Source organism: Miniopterus schreibersii (genome assembly GCF_964146895.1).
Source record: "Miniopterus schreibersii genome assembly, chromosome: 13".
NCBI classification, from domain to species: Eukaryota; Metazoa; Chordata; class Mammalia; order Chiroptera; family Miniopteridae; genus Miniopterus; species Miniopterus schreibersii.
In genome coordinates, this window is record NC_138113.1 from 54,326,129 (window position 1) to 54,343,326 (window position 17,198).

The window sequence follows — 17,198 nt, forward strand, 5'->3', positions numbered from 1 at the left end:
AAGCTTTTACTGTGTCCTTTGATTTTAAATGATAGCTTTGCTGGGTAGAGCAACCTTGGTTGTAGGTTCTTGCTTTTCATCACTTTGAATATTTCCTGCCACTCCCTTCTGGCCTGCAAGGTTTCTGTTGAGAAATCAGCTGACAGTTGTATGGGAGCTCCCTTATAGGTAGCTAAGTGGTTTTCTTTTCCTGCTTTTAAGATTCTCTCTGTCTTTAACCTTTGGCATTTTAATTATGATGTGTCTTGGTGTGGGCCTCTTTGGGTCCATCTGGTTTGGGACTCTCTGTGCTTCCTGGACTTGTAGGTCTATTTCCTTCACCAGGTGAGGGAAGTTCTCTGCCACTATTTTTTCAATTAGGTTTTCAATTTCTTGCCCTCTCTTCTCCTTCTGGCACCCTCATATGTGAATGTTGGTATGTTTGACCACTGTCCCAGAGGCTCCTTACACTATCCTCATTTTTTGGATTCTTTTGTCTTTTTGCTGTACTGATGGGGTGTTTTTTGCTTCCTTATATTCCAAATCGCTGATTTGACTTTAGGTTTCATCTTCTCTACTGTTGATTCCCTGTAAATCATTCTTCATTTTAGTTAGTATATCTTTCATTTATGACAGGTTCTTTATGGTTTCCATGTCCTTTTAAAAATGTTGACAACATTCTAAGTTCCTTGAGCATCCTTACAACCATGGTTTTGAACTCAGTATCTATTAGTTTGCTGGACTCCATTTCATTCAGTTCTTTTTCTTATTCTTTCACTTGGAACTTGTTTGTTTCTGCATTTTGGCTGCTTCCCTATGTTTGTTTCTACGTATTACGTGGAGCTGCTATGTCTCCCAGGCTTGGCAGAATGGCCTAATGTAGTAGGTGTCCTGTAGGGTCCAGTGGCACAGTTTCTCCATTCTCCGAGCTGTGCACTGCAGGTGCACCCCCGCCCCCCCCCCCATTGTGGGCTCTGTGCACCCTCCTGTTGTAGTTGGGCCTTGATTGCTGTTGGAACCTCAATGGGAGGGATTTACTCCCACACCAATCAACTTCGAGGAGTGGCTGGGACCATGTTGGAGAATCAGCTGTGTAGGGTCCCATCCCTTGAAGCAGGACTTACTTCTGCAGGGCTCTGGTGCCCACTGAGTCCACCCCATGAGTGTGTCACTTGTGGAGGTGGTTGGGTGGTGCTTCCACACGGTCTAGAGCTGTCCACTGGGTGTGCTGCTCTGGGGCCTCCTGGGAGGTACAGGCCAAGGTCAATTGCTGCCTATGTTCTATCCAGGGTCTCCAGGAATGAGCTACAAAGCGATCTGCAGATAGCTGCTACTTGTGCTGGGTTTGGAAGTGCCTAGGAGAGGCCACACTGGGAACCAAGGCTGGCTACTGCCAGTGCCGAGCTTGGGGCCACTTAGCGTGAGTTATGGGGCATGCCACAGCCAAATGCTGCTTGACAGACTTTAGGAAAGTTTGAAGCATGAGTCAAAACAGGCCATTTATATGGAAAAGCCATTGGAAACACCGTGGGTGGGCTCCGAAGTAGGTGAAGCAGGGTCTCAGGGAATCAACAGGGCAGGGTAAACAATGTTAGCCAGGTTGATGGAGACTCAGATACAGGGCCTGCCTGCAGGCTTTGTGGCAAGGGGCTCAGCAAAGGAATAATGGCCTCTGCCAGCACTTCTGTATCGGAGAAAGCTACCCCTCCAGCTCTTGCCTGTCCTAATGCTGGACAATTCAGATCCTCCCTCTATGTCCCTGGTGCTTTTCAAGCTGTTGCTCCAGCACTGGAACTTAAATGAAGTCTGTGCATGGGCCCTTTAAGAGGAACTTCTTGGGACTCCTAGCAGCCCTCTGTCTCACAATCCTTGTGTTTTAAAGCCAAAAGTTATGGACACTTCTCTTCCTGGCTCTGCAACCCTGGCTGGGACCCCTTACTCCTCAAGAGGACCTCTGCAGCCAAGATATCCCTCCTGATTTTTATCTGCCACACGTGGGTGTGGGACAAGCTCATTCACCATCTCTGCCCCTGCTAGCAGTCTTGACGTGGCTTATTCTTTGTATCCTTAGTTGTAGGACTTCCATTCAGCTAGATTTTAGGCAGTTTTAAATGATGGTTGTTTTGTAGTTTAGTTGTAATTTTGATGTCCCAAATGCATGTACTTCTAAGAGGACTTGACATAACCATCTTCATATCACTGTGGTAAGAAATTCTCTACAAGAAAACTCCTCGACTCTGGGGATGTCAGGTTTGTTCTGCATCTGTGTAAACTAAAGGCAAACCTTGGTACATTAGTGAGGGAAGTACTTAAATAGGCTTGGAGTACTGTGCATTGGAATGGCTGCCACAGGAGAGAAAGGATACAAAAGAGTTCAGGATGTAAAGGATTAATGAAAGTGCAGTTAGGCCATTTACTGCTATTTACATTTGATTCTGGAAGTTACCCATTAACCTACCTGTGTATGTATGTGTGACATGCAGACTTCTAAGACAGCTCACAGTGACCCCACTTCCTGGTATTTTTGTTCTTACAGAATTCTCTCTCCTGAACTGTGCACTGGACCACACTGGCTAATGACCAGAGTACTGTAGAAGTGACGGGATGTCACTTCCAAGAGTAGGTCACAAAGACTGACTTCTGTCCTTCCAACTTATTTTCTCTCTTGCCTTCTTGCTTGCTAGCTCTGGGGAAGCCAACTGCTTTGAGCTGTTCTATGAAGAGGACCCATGACAGGCTGCTGGTCACATCCAGCATGGAATTGAGACTCTTACTCCAACATGCTGTGAAGAAATGAATCCTGTCATCAACCACCTGAGTGGTTGAATCTTACGATGACTTAAGGCCCGGCTAACACCTTGACTGCAGTCCTGTGAGAGCCAGGAGAACCCAGCTGAGCTGTGCCCCAATGCCTGACCCATAGGAACTATGAGAGGGTCATTTGTTACCATGCAAAAGATAACTAATAAAGTAGGTAGAACTCCAAAGCAGAGGTCAGCATACTTTTTCTGTAAAGGGCAAGACAGTAAATAGTTTTGGGTTTGTGGAGCCTATGGTTTCTGCTGCAGCTACTCAACTGTGTTGTTGCAGCACAAAAGCAGCCACAGACAATATGTAAACACATGGGGGTGGCTGCGTGACAACAAAACTTTATTTACAAAACAGATTTGGCTCACTGGCTGTAGTTTGCCAAACCCTGCTTTAAAAACAGGTTGTAGAGAAATATTATTTGAGTTAAAATGATCTCCATTTTACCACTGTGTTAAAGCTTATTTTAACAATTAAAAAAAAGCTCAACCTATCACAATAATACAATAGTCACAGGTAGCTGAAAGGGAAACAGTAGGTGTCTAATAAGTTTCTTAATTTGGTCAGTAATCTAAGAAACACAAGTATCCTTTATGACAAATGGCTACCTCTGTTTGCATTTTGACATGGAAAAGCTGAAGTCCAAAGCTAGAGATAATCTGACCCAGAAGAGCACCTACTAAATTAGTTGTAAATCACAACTCTGACCACAATAGCTCCTGAGACACACACTGGCTTCCTCCTCACCCAGTGTGCTGTTCCCATAGTGAGAACAGATGCTTACCTTTGCTTTTTGATAGTGGCGATGGTGGCTGCTCTGTAAACACGTCTAGGGCTGGGGAATCATGATGGTCGAAGTCTTTGTCCATGGCTTCTATGAGACTGGTGATGTCTGAGTCCTCTGAGCTGTGCCTTGTGCTGCTGGCACGGTCTGGGTGGGAAGGGTGCGCGAGGGGGGTAGGTGACAGCCTTCCCGGCTGTGGCTCCTGGTGCTGAGGCACTGGTGGTGGTGGAGGGGGAGAGTGCTGCTCCAGCGTGCCATGGACATGGTGCTGGCTGCTGTGCTGGCTCTGTTTTGCCCCTTTGGACTTTCTGCCTGCTGCATGACCCTGGGTGACTGTATTTGAGTCCAGGACCAGGGGGCCTGCTTTGCTAGCAGACTGTGCAGAAGTCCTGCTAGAGGTACTAGAGCTGTTTTTGGCTCTGACATTGTCCACATCAGCTGAGTTTCTATTGCTGTGACTGCTGTGTGGATGGGCTGATGGGCCACACTGTTTATGACTCCCTGCACCAGGTCGTGATGATGAGCCACCTGTGCCACAGAACCCCCGACTATGACCGGGGTCACAGCTGAGTGTGTTCAAGCTGAAAAAGGATAAATTGCAGTCAGTAAATAGCAACCTACAAAGTCTTAGATTAAAAATAGTATTTACTTAATTAGTAGAGCCATCATAATATAAATGTTCTAAGGAAAAACAACAAGAAATTGGGATACTTTTCACAACTCTATATGGTCTGTTCTACCTGAAAATTTAGGAATAGAGTCAGGGTCTAAGAATATTTTAACCTTTGCTATAACAGAAACATGGTTATTTGCTGTGAGTTCTTTGTAACTGAGAGCTACATGCAGCGTATTATTAATTAGAATTAGGATTTTCCTGAGTAAAAATGGAAGGGAAACTTATTCTTTTAATTACATCAACCAAATCTATATATACTAGAGAATTTATTTCCAGCCTGTGAACATACTTTCCTTCAGATGAAATACCAATGATTCTCCTGAGATCAAATGGTCTTCCCACATCAAAGGGCGGGTTTGAGGCCTCAAAGGACAGCCGCCTTCGAAATGGCTCCCAAATTCCTTGAGCTTCTAAATAGGCCGTTCCAATGACCAAAAGAAACAGGAAACTGTAGGGACAGAGAGGGAGAATCGTGTTCATCAAGAGTAACCCATTTGACATTAAAGGCAGAGTTTCTTAGTGAAGTACAATATAATATAAAAAACAAAGATCCGCCCGGCCAGGCGTAGCTCAGCGGTTGAGCGTTGACCTAGGATCCAGGTGACTGGGGTTCGATTTCCGGTCAGGGCACATGCCCGCGTTGTGGGCTCGATCCCCAGTCGGGGGTGTGCAGGAAGCAGCCGATCAATGACTCTCTTGTCACTGACATTTCTCTCTCTCTCTCCTTTCCTCTCTCTGAAATCAATAAAGATATATTTTAAAAAAATAAATAAAAAACAAAGATCCTATGAAAGTTTTTAATGACCCAGACAAAAAACAAACCACTATGGATAAAGATTTGTGCACCAATTTTATAGAATGCCAATTTACATGCAGGCTCACATGGGGGAAATAATTATTTGTATCAGAACAGTCACTAAAGGATACTTTTCTTTTTACCAAGAAGCAGCTTTTATCTTTTCTTTTCGTTTTAACTCTAGGTTAACTCTATCCCCTTGAAGGATGTGTGGGGTCACTAGAGTACACCTGATTCTCAAACACATAAAGAAATACACTGAAAAAAAGGTAAGAATGCTAAGGACTGAAAAATAATTTCTAATCCATTTCCTGTTCTTTAGGTCAGACACTAGAAGAATACACTGCTGGGTAAATCACATATGCCCAAGTCACGTAACTTTAACTGATAAATTAGGAGTATTTGTTTCCCTTAAGAAATTAACATGTACTTAATTTGTATAGCAAATTTCAAAGTCAGACAGACTTTTGTTTATGGTATATGCATGCCACCAAAATATGCTCAGTTCTGACTGCTTCCACTAGACGTGGAGCAGGTATGTAAGCCTGACTAATGCAGAGGCCTGCCTGTTCCTCGGAGGATCCCCGGCACTCAGAACATGGCTGGCACACGGTGGGCACTCAATGAACAATGCCCAGTAACGCCGAATAACAACCCTGAAAGAAGACAAGTACCTCATTATTCCTGAGATGATGATATAGAGAGCCAGCTCCCAGTTGGGCCTGGGTAGGGCTTCTGCACAGGTTGCTAACATATGGTATGGAAGGGATGCATTCAATATAAACACAAACTCGGAGCCACTGGTTGTTATAAACTTCAGTTCACGAATAACCCTAGAAGCTGTGAAATCAGGAGTAAACCTAAAACAGAATGATGGCAGTTAAGATCAAGATTTAAAAATATACTGCAAGCAGTTTAAACATAATAACAGTCCCATACACCTTTGAAACATAACAGGATTTTAGTTTAATACTTTTATTCAATTTCCTCATTTTAAGATGGAGAAAACTTTCCCACGAGGTTAATAACAAAAACAACTATATTCTGTGGATGAGAAATAACATTAAAAAAGAACAACTATCTGCTCCCTGTAATTACTAATTCAGGAACTAGTCTCTGAGCTCCCTTCCTTTCCCTCCTCCTTTCTCCCAGGATACAGTCCCAATGATGCCTTTAAAAAAAGCCATCCAAGCCCCAGTGATCTTTTCTTTGTCTCCTGCAGTATTGCTTTTTGCCCAATTATTGTATTTTTATTTTTGTTAACTCTTTGTTCACCAACCAGATGATGGGCACCTGAGGAAAGGTGCTTTTCCTCACTGGCCCTTTTGGTGCCTTACACAGAGCGATTTGATGAATGTAGTTCCTTGTCAAGACAATGTCCACTCAAGATCATGACACTGTCATTCAATTAAGGGGACAAGGTTACATCTTGTTACATAAACTTTACAATATAACAACTTATCAAATATGCTGCAACTATTTACCAATACAGGAATTGAAACTGTAATGATGAAAATACTACACATTCATACATGTGCAACATGGGAAACTGCATGTATGATCTGTCTACTTTGTTGCTGAGGTGACCAACACCTTCTGCTTTAACACAACCCTGAGAATAATTTTGAAACTGGTTTCTAAGATTATCTGATCCACTCTGGAGATATAAGTTTCACAATTATGAAAACCAAGATATAAAAAATAACCAAAAATTAAGTGAAAAAACCAGAAACAAAAACACAACAAAAGAAACCTAAGTAAATACATTTGTGGATAAAGGCCTTCTTTTGTAAGCATGAAAACATATTTGCACTGAGTGTAAATAACTCTAGTGTAAAAAGTTAAGGAGAAGCTACTGACTCATATACCTTATCAGAAAATACTTACAATATAATTATGTCTTTAGAGGCATTGGCGCTTAGTGAGAACTCTTGACAATTAACGACTTTAAAGCCATATCCCTCACATGAGTACCCACTGACTTCAATGGTTTCTATGTGAATTTGAAGTTGTCCTGTATTCTCTACTTTAAATGTTCTTTTCAGTGTGAAATTCGGTTCTCTCAGTTTTAAACCTGAAGGAAAAATAATGCAGAGTATAAATCTTGCGACCATGTGCTCCAGATCCAAATGATGAACACGTTCCTCATGAAAGCGCCTAGAGACTACCTCCTCGTGCCAGAGTTCAACTTCACCCAACCTTTAGCAGCAGGCAGTACTCCGCTTTGTACGTCCTTTTAGAAGCCAAAAGACTGATCATGCTTTATCTTTTACATTCACAGTAAGTCATTTAAGGCATGACACAAACACTGGTACTTTAAATTGTTTAAGATCCAAATCAAACAACCTTGAAAGCAAATCAGGTGTTTCTTTAAAAGTCTGAAGTATTCAGCACTAATATGCACATGTGCAGTGACAGAAACACTGTTCTTGTTTTTGGAATTATTTACTGTTGAAAGCAAATGCTGAAATTTGTGCCCACGGAAGTGTTAGCAATACTCACTATCTGTACAATCTTTTAATAATGCTTCTGTGATTTTAAAGCGTAAGGAGCTCCCTGGACCCGGAAGCTTGCCTGCCACCCTCAAGTTCTCGGTTGTTCCTTGTCCTTGGACCATTAGAGCATCCATCACGGTCAGGTTATTTCTATGCAAGAAGAAGAATTACAGATTTTTCTCCTATTGTATTTGCACAATATTTTAATCCATAATTTTTACCATTTTTTTCTAAACCACCAGGAAGAAATACAGTAAATTTAAGAGTGAGACATTTACACTTTAAGAATTAAAAAATATTTACACAAAGAAAAGCAAAGGCTTTTGATTTTTAAGTCATACGTGGCACAGGAAGACACTATTCAGGTTTTTAGCTATGAACACAATCACAAAGTAACATTTCATCAGGTGTTGTGTATCTTGGACAAAGTGAAAGACGATTTCCATAAATAAATATGCAAACTCATACTGAAACAAATCAAGTAACAACTTCTATAGAAGTGCTAAAAATCACCGCACAATTCAATTACCGACCATACCTGATTATGATTAGTGAGGAAACAGTTCTGTTGTGAACTGGAGTAAACTTTACTTTGACAGACCTCTTTTCTCCAGGTTTTAAAATGAGGTTTAAGATGAAATGTCGAGAGAGGCCCTCTGTGGATCCTGTTGAACTTTGCAGTGGGTGAACCTTGGGTAACAAACAGCAGTCGTTAATAAAGTCTCTGGAAAAATGTTTTCTCCTTACCCCATCTACAGCTCAATATCAGTATTACTAGCTTCTCGAATTCATTAAATAAATAAACAACTTTATATCTCACGATTTAAACACTGTTTAGCTGATAAACACTGTTTAGAGGGGCAGTCAGTGCAATCATGTTTGTACTATATGTTTTTATATACATACAAATCTTTTAATTTTGAAATATTAACACACATACAGAAAAGGACACAAACTAAGATAAACAGCTCAGTGTTTTAAAACAGAGCAAACAGCCCGGCCGGGCGTGGCTCAGCGGTTGAGTGTCGGATCTAGGATCCAGGCTATCGGGGTTCGATTCCCGGTCAGGGCACATCCCCGGGTTGCGGGCTTAATCAATGACACTCTCATCATTGATGTTTCTACCCCTCTCTCTCCCTCTCCTTTCCTCTCTCTGAAATCAATAAAGATATATTTAAAAAAAATAAATAAATAAAATAGAGCAAACAGCTGTGTAACTAACACCTAGTGCCGCAGTGTCCAGTGACGCTGTCCCACCTGCCATCATTGCTGTCCTGCTCCTCCCTGTGAAAGGTGTCAGCTGAAGGGTCTTAAGGTTGCATCTCATTTTTTATTTGTAAAAATATTTCCAATCCATATTAATCTATCTTTGAATTTTATTCTGAAAGCTAAGCACATAATTACTGTTTCATAAACACTTGATGATTTAAAGTTTAAAGAATAGCTTAGTTTAATAATCAAAATATGACTTTTCGACAGCCAGTTACAGATTATTAAAAAAAAAAAATCATGGTTCACAATTAAGGATATTCTGCTCTGATGTGTACGTAACATTAAATTTAAACTTTTTGTAGGAAGGGTCCATGTTCTTCATGGCTCTGCTACTGTGTGAAAGGAAAGTGAGGTTTGTATGATTTTTCTACTCTGCTTGGCAATTAGGTTTAGGACACAGAGATCTATCTACTTGTATTAGCAGGATTCTACAAACATAACTTACAGTCAAGGACTTAATGCAGCACACTACTTTTTAACTCTTGCTTCTGAAGCAAATTTTCCCCCACATTTAACATTCTTTTCCATTAATGTCTACTAGGACAACAGACTATTCTGAGTGCTCTAAATGGTTGGTAAGTAAATTCTTGTTAAATGAACTATTCTGGGTGAGTGATGGGCACGTTTTATATTATACATATACTCCTAACAAACATTAGCTAATACAATCTTTAAGGACTTGGGAAACACTTGAGGATGTGATGCCTCAGAGATAGCAGTAAGGGCCCCAAACATTCTCCATAATTTTGTAGTGGTGGTTTTTACAGAGTGACACATTGACCCCTGGGACGCTCTGAGATCTTCTCAGGGTATCCACAGTGTCAGAACTATTTCTCCAATACTGGCAGACACTACCTGACTTTGCAGTGTGTTGACATCTGTACTGATGATGGTCAGCAAAAGCAATGGTGGGTAAACCTGCTGACCCTTTAGCATGAGGCAAGGCAGTAGTATCAAACTTCCTAAGAAGCCAGTCTCCTTCTCTATGTGCACTTATACTTAAGAGAAGCAACTTCTAGATTCAGCAATAATAAATATCAATCTTATTAAATCTCAAGCCCCAGCACAGGTCTTTGTAATGTTGGAAGTTTGTATAAAGCACACCTGCTGCTTATACAAACCTGCTGCAAGAGGCACCACACAGTCTTGAAAAGCTATTGTTTGAGATGCAAACTGAACTCCTGGCTTTTCTCCTGGAACATCATTTAATTTCAAGAAAATGACTGACAATAACCTATGGTTATTCAGATGGGGGAGTTTGGCAGACATTTCCATGAAAATAGTGCATTTCCCTTTAAGTAAGACAACTGAAGTATTTGTTGCCAATGATAAAATTCCTGCATTTGAGAAGATTTGGGAAACAAATACATCCAGGAAAGATGAAAACGCAAAGTCAACATGGGTGTAAAAAGGGGGGGGGGGAGGGACCGGGACGGGACAAGGACAGCCCCGTCAGGGCAGGTTTCCCCGGCACTGAGGCCAGAGACTGCAGTGTGAAGAAGGCTTGAGTTCCAAGTGCTGATTTCCTGACTGATCCATACCCTACACAGTAAGGACGTACAACATGAGTAGTTAGTAGCTGTGCATCCAGACCTGTATGATACAGAATATTTTGTTCCTGGAACAAATCAGTTTATGTACAAATTTATTAATTCAAGAATATTGATTGAGTGAAAACTATGTATGCTACTGTGCTAAAGTATAAATACAGTCAGCCATGGGTCTGGCATTTATGGAGCTTAGATTTTTATCAGAAAATATCCAAAGTAAAAATTTAAATGACCAAGCACAGTATTTTGAGGTTTAATAAAATAAATTATGTGTTAGCATATATCTCACTGTCCTGATGTGTAACCTGTACTGTGGACAGGGAGCCACTGTAAGGACAAAATATGGAGAAACAGATGGTTTCTTGGAGGCAAAGATGTCAGATGGGGTGCAGTTTATCTCTCTATTTGTTTAGTCTGTATGCAGAACACATATGAAAAACTGGGCTAGACTCAGAGGAAGGAGGAGTGGGAACTGGTGGAAGAAATAGCAATAACTTAAGATACACATATGACACCAATTTACTAGCAGAAAGTAGCAATGACTTGAAACTACTTCTGATGAAAGAAAGTGCCGACAGGACTGCATTTGCACATCAAGAAGACAAGAATGCTAACTACAGAAGAAATAAACTTTAATATAGACAATGGAGACACACAGTTAAAGATTTTGCTGGTTCAGCCATCAACTCAGATAGAGACGCATCCAAGAAATCAAGAGAAGGCTGAGGCTCAGAAGGGCAGCCATGGAAGAATTGGGAGAGATCACCAAGGGCAAAGGTGTGTCACTGGAGCCCTCCTATTCCCAATAACTATGTACCGATTTGAGAGTTAGACAGTGAAGAAGGCTGATTAAAAAAACATGGATTCATCTGAAGTATGGTGTTGGGGAGCACTATGGATACTGTCAACTGGCAGAAGGACAAACAAGAAGGCCCTAGAGCAAATGAAGCCTGAAACATCAGTGGAGACAAAACTGACAAAACTGAAGCTGTCCTACTTTGGGCACATCATAAGACGACAGGGTTCTTTGCAAAAGGCAGTAGTGCTGGGAAAAACAGAAGGCAGCAGGAAAAGAGGCAGACCAAGTATGGGATGGATTGACTCCATAAAAGCAGCCATAGGCTGAGTCCACAGGAGGTGAGCAGGGCTGCTGAGGACAGGACCTGGTGGACATCACTCCTTCATGGGGTCACCAGCAGTTGGAGCACGTAACACACACACACACACACACATCTCATCGATATAGTCTCTGATTTTCTAGTATCTGTTACTATAAATAGTCATGGGCTTAATGTTTAATGACCTTCTACCCAGTGTGCCTCATGTCGATCTAAATCCTACCTATTCTGCCTGGGTTTTTACCTCTAAAACCATTACTGGACTGTTCTGACTTCTTCAGTATCTTGCCCTTCAGCCAAATTTAAGGGCAGTTAACAGTCTTCCTTTACATGAGCACTGATCATGTTATAGAATTATTTCTGTGCAATAGTATGAAGTTTGAATACTTACACTGTTTCTGAAGACTTGGAATTCTAGAGTTCTTAAATCTATTTTTGCTACCTTACTCAGGTTAAACCTAAAATAAAAACATACATATTTCTGTGTAAGCAGCATCATAATTAAACAGATTATAGAGTAATTATCAAGTCTGTGCTTTGCAAATTATCTTTTGGCAGATTTGAGATCAATATTATCAGATTAATAGACTTTAAGAATGAACAGCCACAACTTAGCTAATATTTTGTTCCCTTTTTAAAAGTAAAATGTTTGAGAGGTTCCACTTGCTTTCTTTATAATTTTGTAGGACGATGTTCTACATTGCTTTTTCTTATCTTAAACTGAAAGTTGCCTTGGCTGAGTGGCTCAGTTGGTCAGAGCATCGTCCCATACACAAAAAAGGTTGCGAGTTTAATCCCCGATTGGGGTGAGTACAGGAGGCAACAGATGGATGTTAAAGTCTCTCTCACATTGATGCTTCTCTCTCCCCTTCTTGCTTTAAAATCAATTAACATATTCTCGGGTGAGCATTAAAAAAGAAAAGTTGTGTACTGAAAATAAAACACACAAAAAACTGAAAGCATTCCGATATGCTTAACATAGTATCCTCTTCCCAGAACCCCCTCTCAACTTTAATTACAGATCCAGAAATTCTTTATGCCCAATCTATTACTGTATGAGCTGCAACAGAGTTTTAAATGTGTAAAAGTAAGCATTCAATGCTAATACAGAAACATTTTGATTACCTAAAGAAGCGCTTACCTTGACATTAACTTATCTACAAAGACTGAAGGATTGGAATATAAAGCCAGGGGAATAAATTGAATATAAACAGGAACATCTGCAGGATTTTCTAAAGTAATCTCTTCTTCCTTAAACAAAGTAACCAGATAGTAAATAAAAAATTTCCATAGTTAAAATAAGAGTAGATACTTTATAATCCAATTATCTATTTCCAAAACCCAATGTTGCTTTGAATACTTACTGAAGAGCAGTTGGTATTAGTAAGTGGAAATTTTAAGTGCCGGGGTGAACTGAGTACGGAAGGCCAGGAGAGCTCAGCAGTAATTTTTGATAGTATATTTTTTTGAAGGTCTGTATTTACTTCAAATAAAGCACTCAATCTAGGAAAAAACAATTTGTAAGTCACTGGATCAAAATGAAATATGTGAGTTTTCTAAAAACAAGAAATTCTATCAGGCTTGTGTACTTGAGAAATTTTATTCTGGCTCTAATATTTCACTACGCTTTTAATAGAGATAAGTATAAAGTTTTCTCTATTTTGGCACAAAGAGCTGCCAAAATATGTATCACAGACCTCTTGTATCTTTTTTTTTTTCATTGAATATGTAAAGAAAAAGACAGGTATGTACAGATAACATATAATGTCATGGGGATCCTAAAGGGTCTTGTATGCCTAGTGGAAAGATCTAACACTAAGAGCAGGGTGCTAAGAACGTGTTCAATAGGACTAATGAGAAGGCAGTTCACTGCTTGGCATATGGCTTTTCTCCCCTTGAGATAAAAAACAAATCCTAATATGCAATGAAGACGTCAGTTGAACGGTAATCCACATGTGTAGATATATGTAAAGTTATCAGCAATATTCAGACCTCATTTGAATATTTCCCTACTTATGAGTGTTTATAAACCAGAAGTTTAGAACTCAGAACACATTTCCTGAATAAACAATATTATAAATGGGGCTAAGGTCTTGGACCCAAATACTGAAGCCTATTTTAACCCCAAACAATACCGAATTATGGTTATTCCAATATTGGTAAGAGCACAGATTTTATAAGACTAGTAACAGAAATTTTCTGTAATACACACACTAACAAGGTAACACAAAGGCAGGAGCAGGGAGCATGTCCCAATCACTGTGTATCTGGGACCTGGAGGCACAGGGCAGACAGGGAGCCCAGGTCTTTAGCAGTGGAATGCTGGGCACATAAAAAGGAAGGAAGGGGTTTCAGTAGGTGGGAGGTGACAAGGTTCCTTGGCAGCTGAGCCTAAGGCAGACTTTAAGTTACTTATTCATAATTGAATGTTATAATTTGGAGAATGGCTGTACATTACAACGTCCACTATGGAAATTTAGGGGACCAAAGAGTGTATTTTTTAAAATCCTCACCTGAGGATATTTTTCCCATTGTTTTTCAAAGACTGGAAGGGAGAGAGAGAGAAACATCAATGTGAGAGAGACACATTGACTGGCTGCCTCTTGAATGAGCCCCAACCAGGGCGAGGGATCGAGCCTGCAACCAAGGTATGTGTCCTTGGATGGAATCGAACCAAGGACCCTTTAGTCTGAGGGTCGATGCTCTAACCACTGAGACAAACTGGCCAGGATGAGCAAGTTTTTTAATCAGTATTCTCTTAGTGAGTTCATGAGAAGTCTCTTTGTACTTATTTTAACCATCTGAAAGTAAAATTTTAAGCCCGGCTGGCATGGCTCTGCGGTTGAGCATCCACCTATGATCCTGAGATCGCAGTTTGATTCCCCATCAGGGCACATGCCCGGGTTGTAGGCTTGATCCCCAGTGGGGGGTGCATAGGAGGCAGCCGATCAATGACTCTCATTGATGTCTCTATCTCTCCCTCTCCCTTCCTCTCTCTGAAATCAATAAAGGCATATTTAAAAAAAAATACAAAATTTTAACTCTCTTTAAGAAAACTTTTCACAGCAGATAGTTCAGATAAACAGAAACCCTCAGATTTAACTGTTAGTGGTTTGCAATATCTTGGTAATACTAACAAATACATTTCAAATTAGCCACCTGAGAACAGCAGTTTTCATATTATCATCACTCTAGTTAAATTCCCTTCTGAAGTAACTGAAAAGATCCAATTTCTATACTGTCTTTGTTTTTGAATACAGGTACAGTAGTGGTGTCATTAATTAGCATGTTTTCTACCTGCCACAGACATGGTGAGCCCATCAGAAATAGGCCCTGCGTACCCCTAACAGCTCAGCACTTGGAAAAGTGGTTCTTTTCGCAATGACCAAATACACACTCGGTCTCCTACTATGGGAGTAAACCGAGAACATGTTTTCCTTGCCTGTAACAGAGGTCAGTAGTAAATAAAAACTTTCTTATGCAAATGGATGTGTCTAAGGTGAATACTGCTGTCATCCTACATAAGACGACTTCAAATAGTTCCTTTGATTTTAAGGAAGTATCTAGAGTCATGGAGTAGAGAGAAAAATGGTACTTCGTATATTTCTGAGCAATATATGATTAAAATGACAATTCAAGGTGTCTCATTAATAATTTTGAAGGTTAGGAATATTTTGTTAGCTATAGTGAAATAAAAGAACCTAATATAAAAATACTATTTAGGAAGTAACATCAACTGAGACATTTTGAACTGGTAAAAATAGTTAAAATAATTAAATAAAGCAAAACCACTCACCTATGACCTGAGTTTTCCTTTATTCCGATCCACGCTTTGAACAGGCTTTGATGCAAATCCCAGTCGCCATCCCATGTATCTTCCTGCATGGCTACCCCAGGCTGCACTTTGGGTTCAGCTAAAACAGGGAACATAAGTTATTATTTTTTTTAATTAATTTTAGAGAGAAAAGGAGAGAGAGGAGGGAGGGAGGGAGAGAGAGAAAAAAACCCATCCATTTGTTGTTCCATTTATTTATACATCACTGGTTGATTCTTCTGTGTCCTGACTAGAGTTTGAACCTGCAACCCTGGCGAATCAGGGCGATGCTCTAACCAACTGAGCTACCTGGCTAGGGACGGATGGGAAAACGTAAGTTATGATATACTCAGCCCTACATCTAATCCACTTGCCAATTTTTCTTCAAACGATTTCTATAGCCCAAGAGATAGGGATGGACTTTAAAAATGGCAGCCTTCATTAACGAATATTTTGTGGGCTAGTGAAAAAAGAGCAAGGTAACTTACATTTGGACAGAAAAGGCAAGCCAACATAGCAATGATCTCCACACTGCAGTCCAGGATCAAAATAAATGTTTGCAATCTATAAAGAGGCACAGGAGAGATGTATGAATCCCAAGTCTACAGGTCACAATAATAAAACACTCATGGGTGGGAATTCTTAAACAGAACATGACAAACCTTTGATTTTTTTCCTGGCTCCAAGTCTTCCTTATTGGCCCGTAATCGTTTGTAGTAAAATCGCCCATCTTCTGACAAAGATCGTATTTGCTGTATCTTTACCTTCTGTGAGAAGGAGTTCATAATACTTAAACTTTGATGAACTATTTTCCCCTGAAGAAAACAAACAAACAAAGTCATCTGTATATGGTTGGATTTTCTTACAAACACACACTTAAGAGCTAACAGACATCTTTCTGGGAAACCAAAGCTCAAAGGACATTTAGAATTTTCATCAGTTGGTACTCTCTAAATTTGTAATCAGAGCTCTGATCAGCAGCATGCCTCTTCCTCTAATGGGGTACCAATTTAAGTAAAAAATGGTGTAATTTAAATAATCCTTAATTAGAACCATATTATAATCATTTACTTTTTTTTGTTTAAAAACAGAATTTTTTGTTCGTATAAACTGATTCCTAGCTATTTAAAAAAGGTTCTAGCCCGGCCGGGCGTGGCTCAGCGGTTGAGCGTCGACCTGGGATCCAGGCGATCAGGGTTCGATTCCTGGTCAGGGCACATGCCCAGTTGTGAGCCTGATCAATGACTTTCTCATCATTGATGTTTCTGTCTCTCTCTCCGTCTCCTTTCCTCTCTCTGAAATCAATAAAGATATATTTAAAAAAAAAAAAAAAGGCTCTAAAATGTTCTTACCCACTGGTCTAATACTTGGTATTAAAGGACACAGAAGTTAAGAGGATGGACTGGAAAAAGAATTGACTGATGGTGAAGTTAAGACTAATGCTCATCGTTTAGTCTAGCCAGAGTAAAATGCAGTAGAAAGACATTAAAGGGCAGGAATGCTGCTGAGATGGTAAGAATGTAAGAGTAGGAAGCAGAAGGCCTGTGCTGAGTCCTGGCTTGGCCTCTAATCAACTGTGTCTTCCAGGCAGTTACCTGGTCTTCTTTCCCCTGAAATAACTACTTCTCTCATGTTCATGTCTTGTTTTGCAGGGGTATGGTGAGGATGAAAGAGGTAGCAGATACAAAAGTTCACTTTATATGGTATTCAAATACTAAGTATTAAACTATGAGTTACTTGAAATGTTTACTCTTAAGCACTGTTTTCAGTTAGCTTTCGTATTTTCCATCAGATGAAAGACTTCACAGAATTTGGTAATTGTTATGGACTGAATGTTTGTGTAACCCCCAAAATTTATGTTGAAATTCTAACCCTCAAATGTGATGGTATTAGGTGGTGGGGCCTT

General features: G+C 40.2%; 1 protein-coding gene across 1 annotated transcript in view; it reads right to left on the minus strand.

Annotated features, from left to right (window-relative positions):
- Positions 1-17,198, minus strand: part of TMEM131 (transmembrane protein 131) — a 181,294-nt gene that overhangs the window by 34,420 nt on the left and 129,676 nt on the right. The window contains exons 20-31 of the mRNA XM_081157292.1: positions 15,955-16,107; positions 15,781-15,856; positions 15,275-15,392; positions 12,843-12,981; positions 12,620-12,729; positions 11,870-11,936; positions 8,077-8,228; positions 7,546-7,688; positions 6,931-7,117; positions 5,718-5,903; positions 4,537-4,695; positions 3,572-4,152 (exon numbers count right to left, since the gene is read on the minus strand). Coding sequence (XP_081013418.1) covers positions 3,572-4,152; positions 4,537-4,695; positions 5,718-5,903; positions 6,931-7,117; positions 7,546-7,688; positions 8,077-8,228; positions 11,870-11,936; positions 12,620-12,729; positions 12,843-12,981; positions 15,275-15,392; positions 15,781-15,856; positions 15,955-16,107 — 2,071 coding nt within the window. The remainder of the gene's footprint in view (positions 1-3,571; positions 4,153-4,536; positions 4,696-5,717; positions 5,904-6,930; positions 7,118-7,545; positions 7,689-8,076; positions 8,229-11,869; positions 11,937-12,619; positions 12,730-12,842; positions 12,982-15,274; positions 15,393-15,780; positions 15,857-15,954; positions 16,108-17,198) is intronic.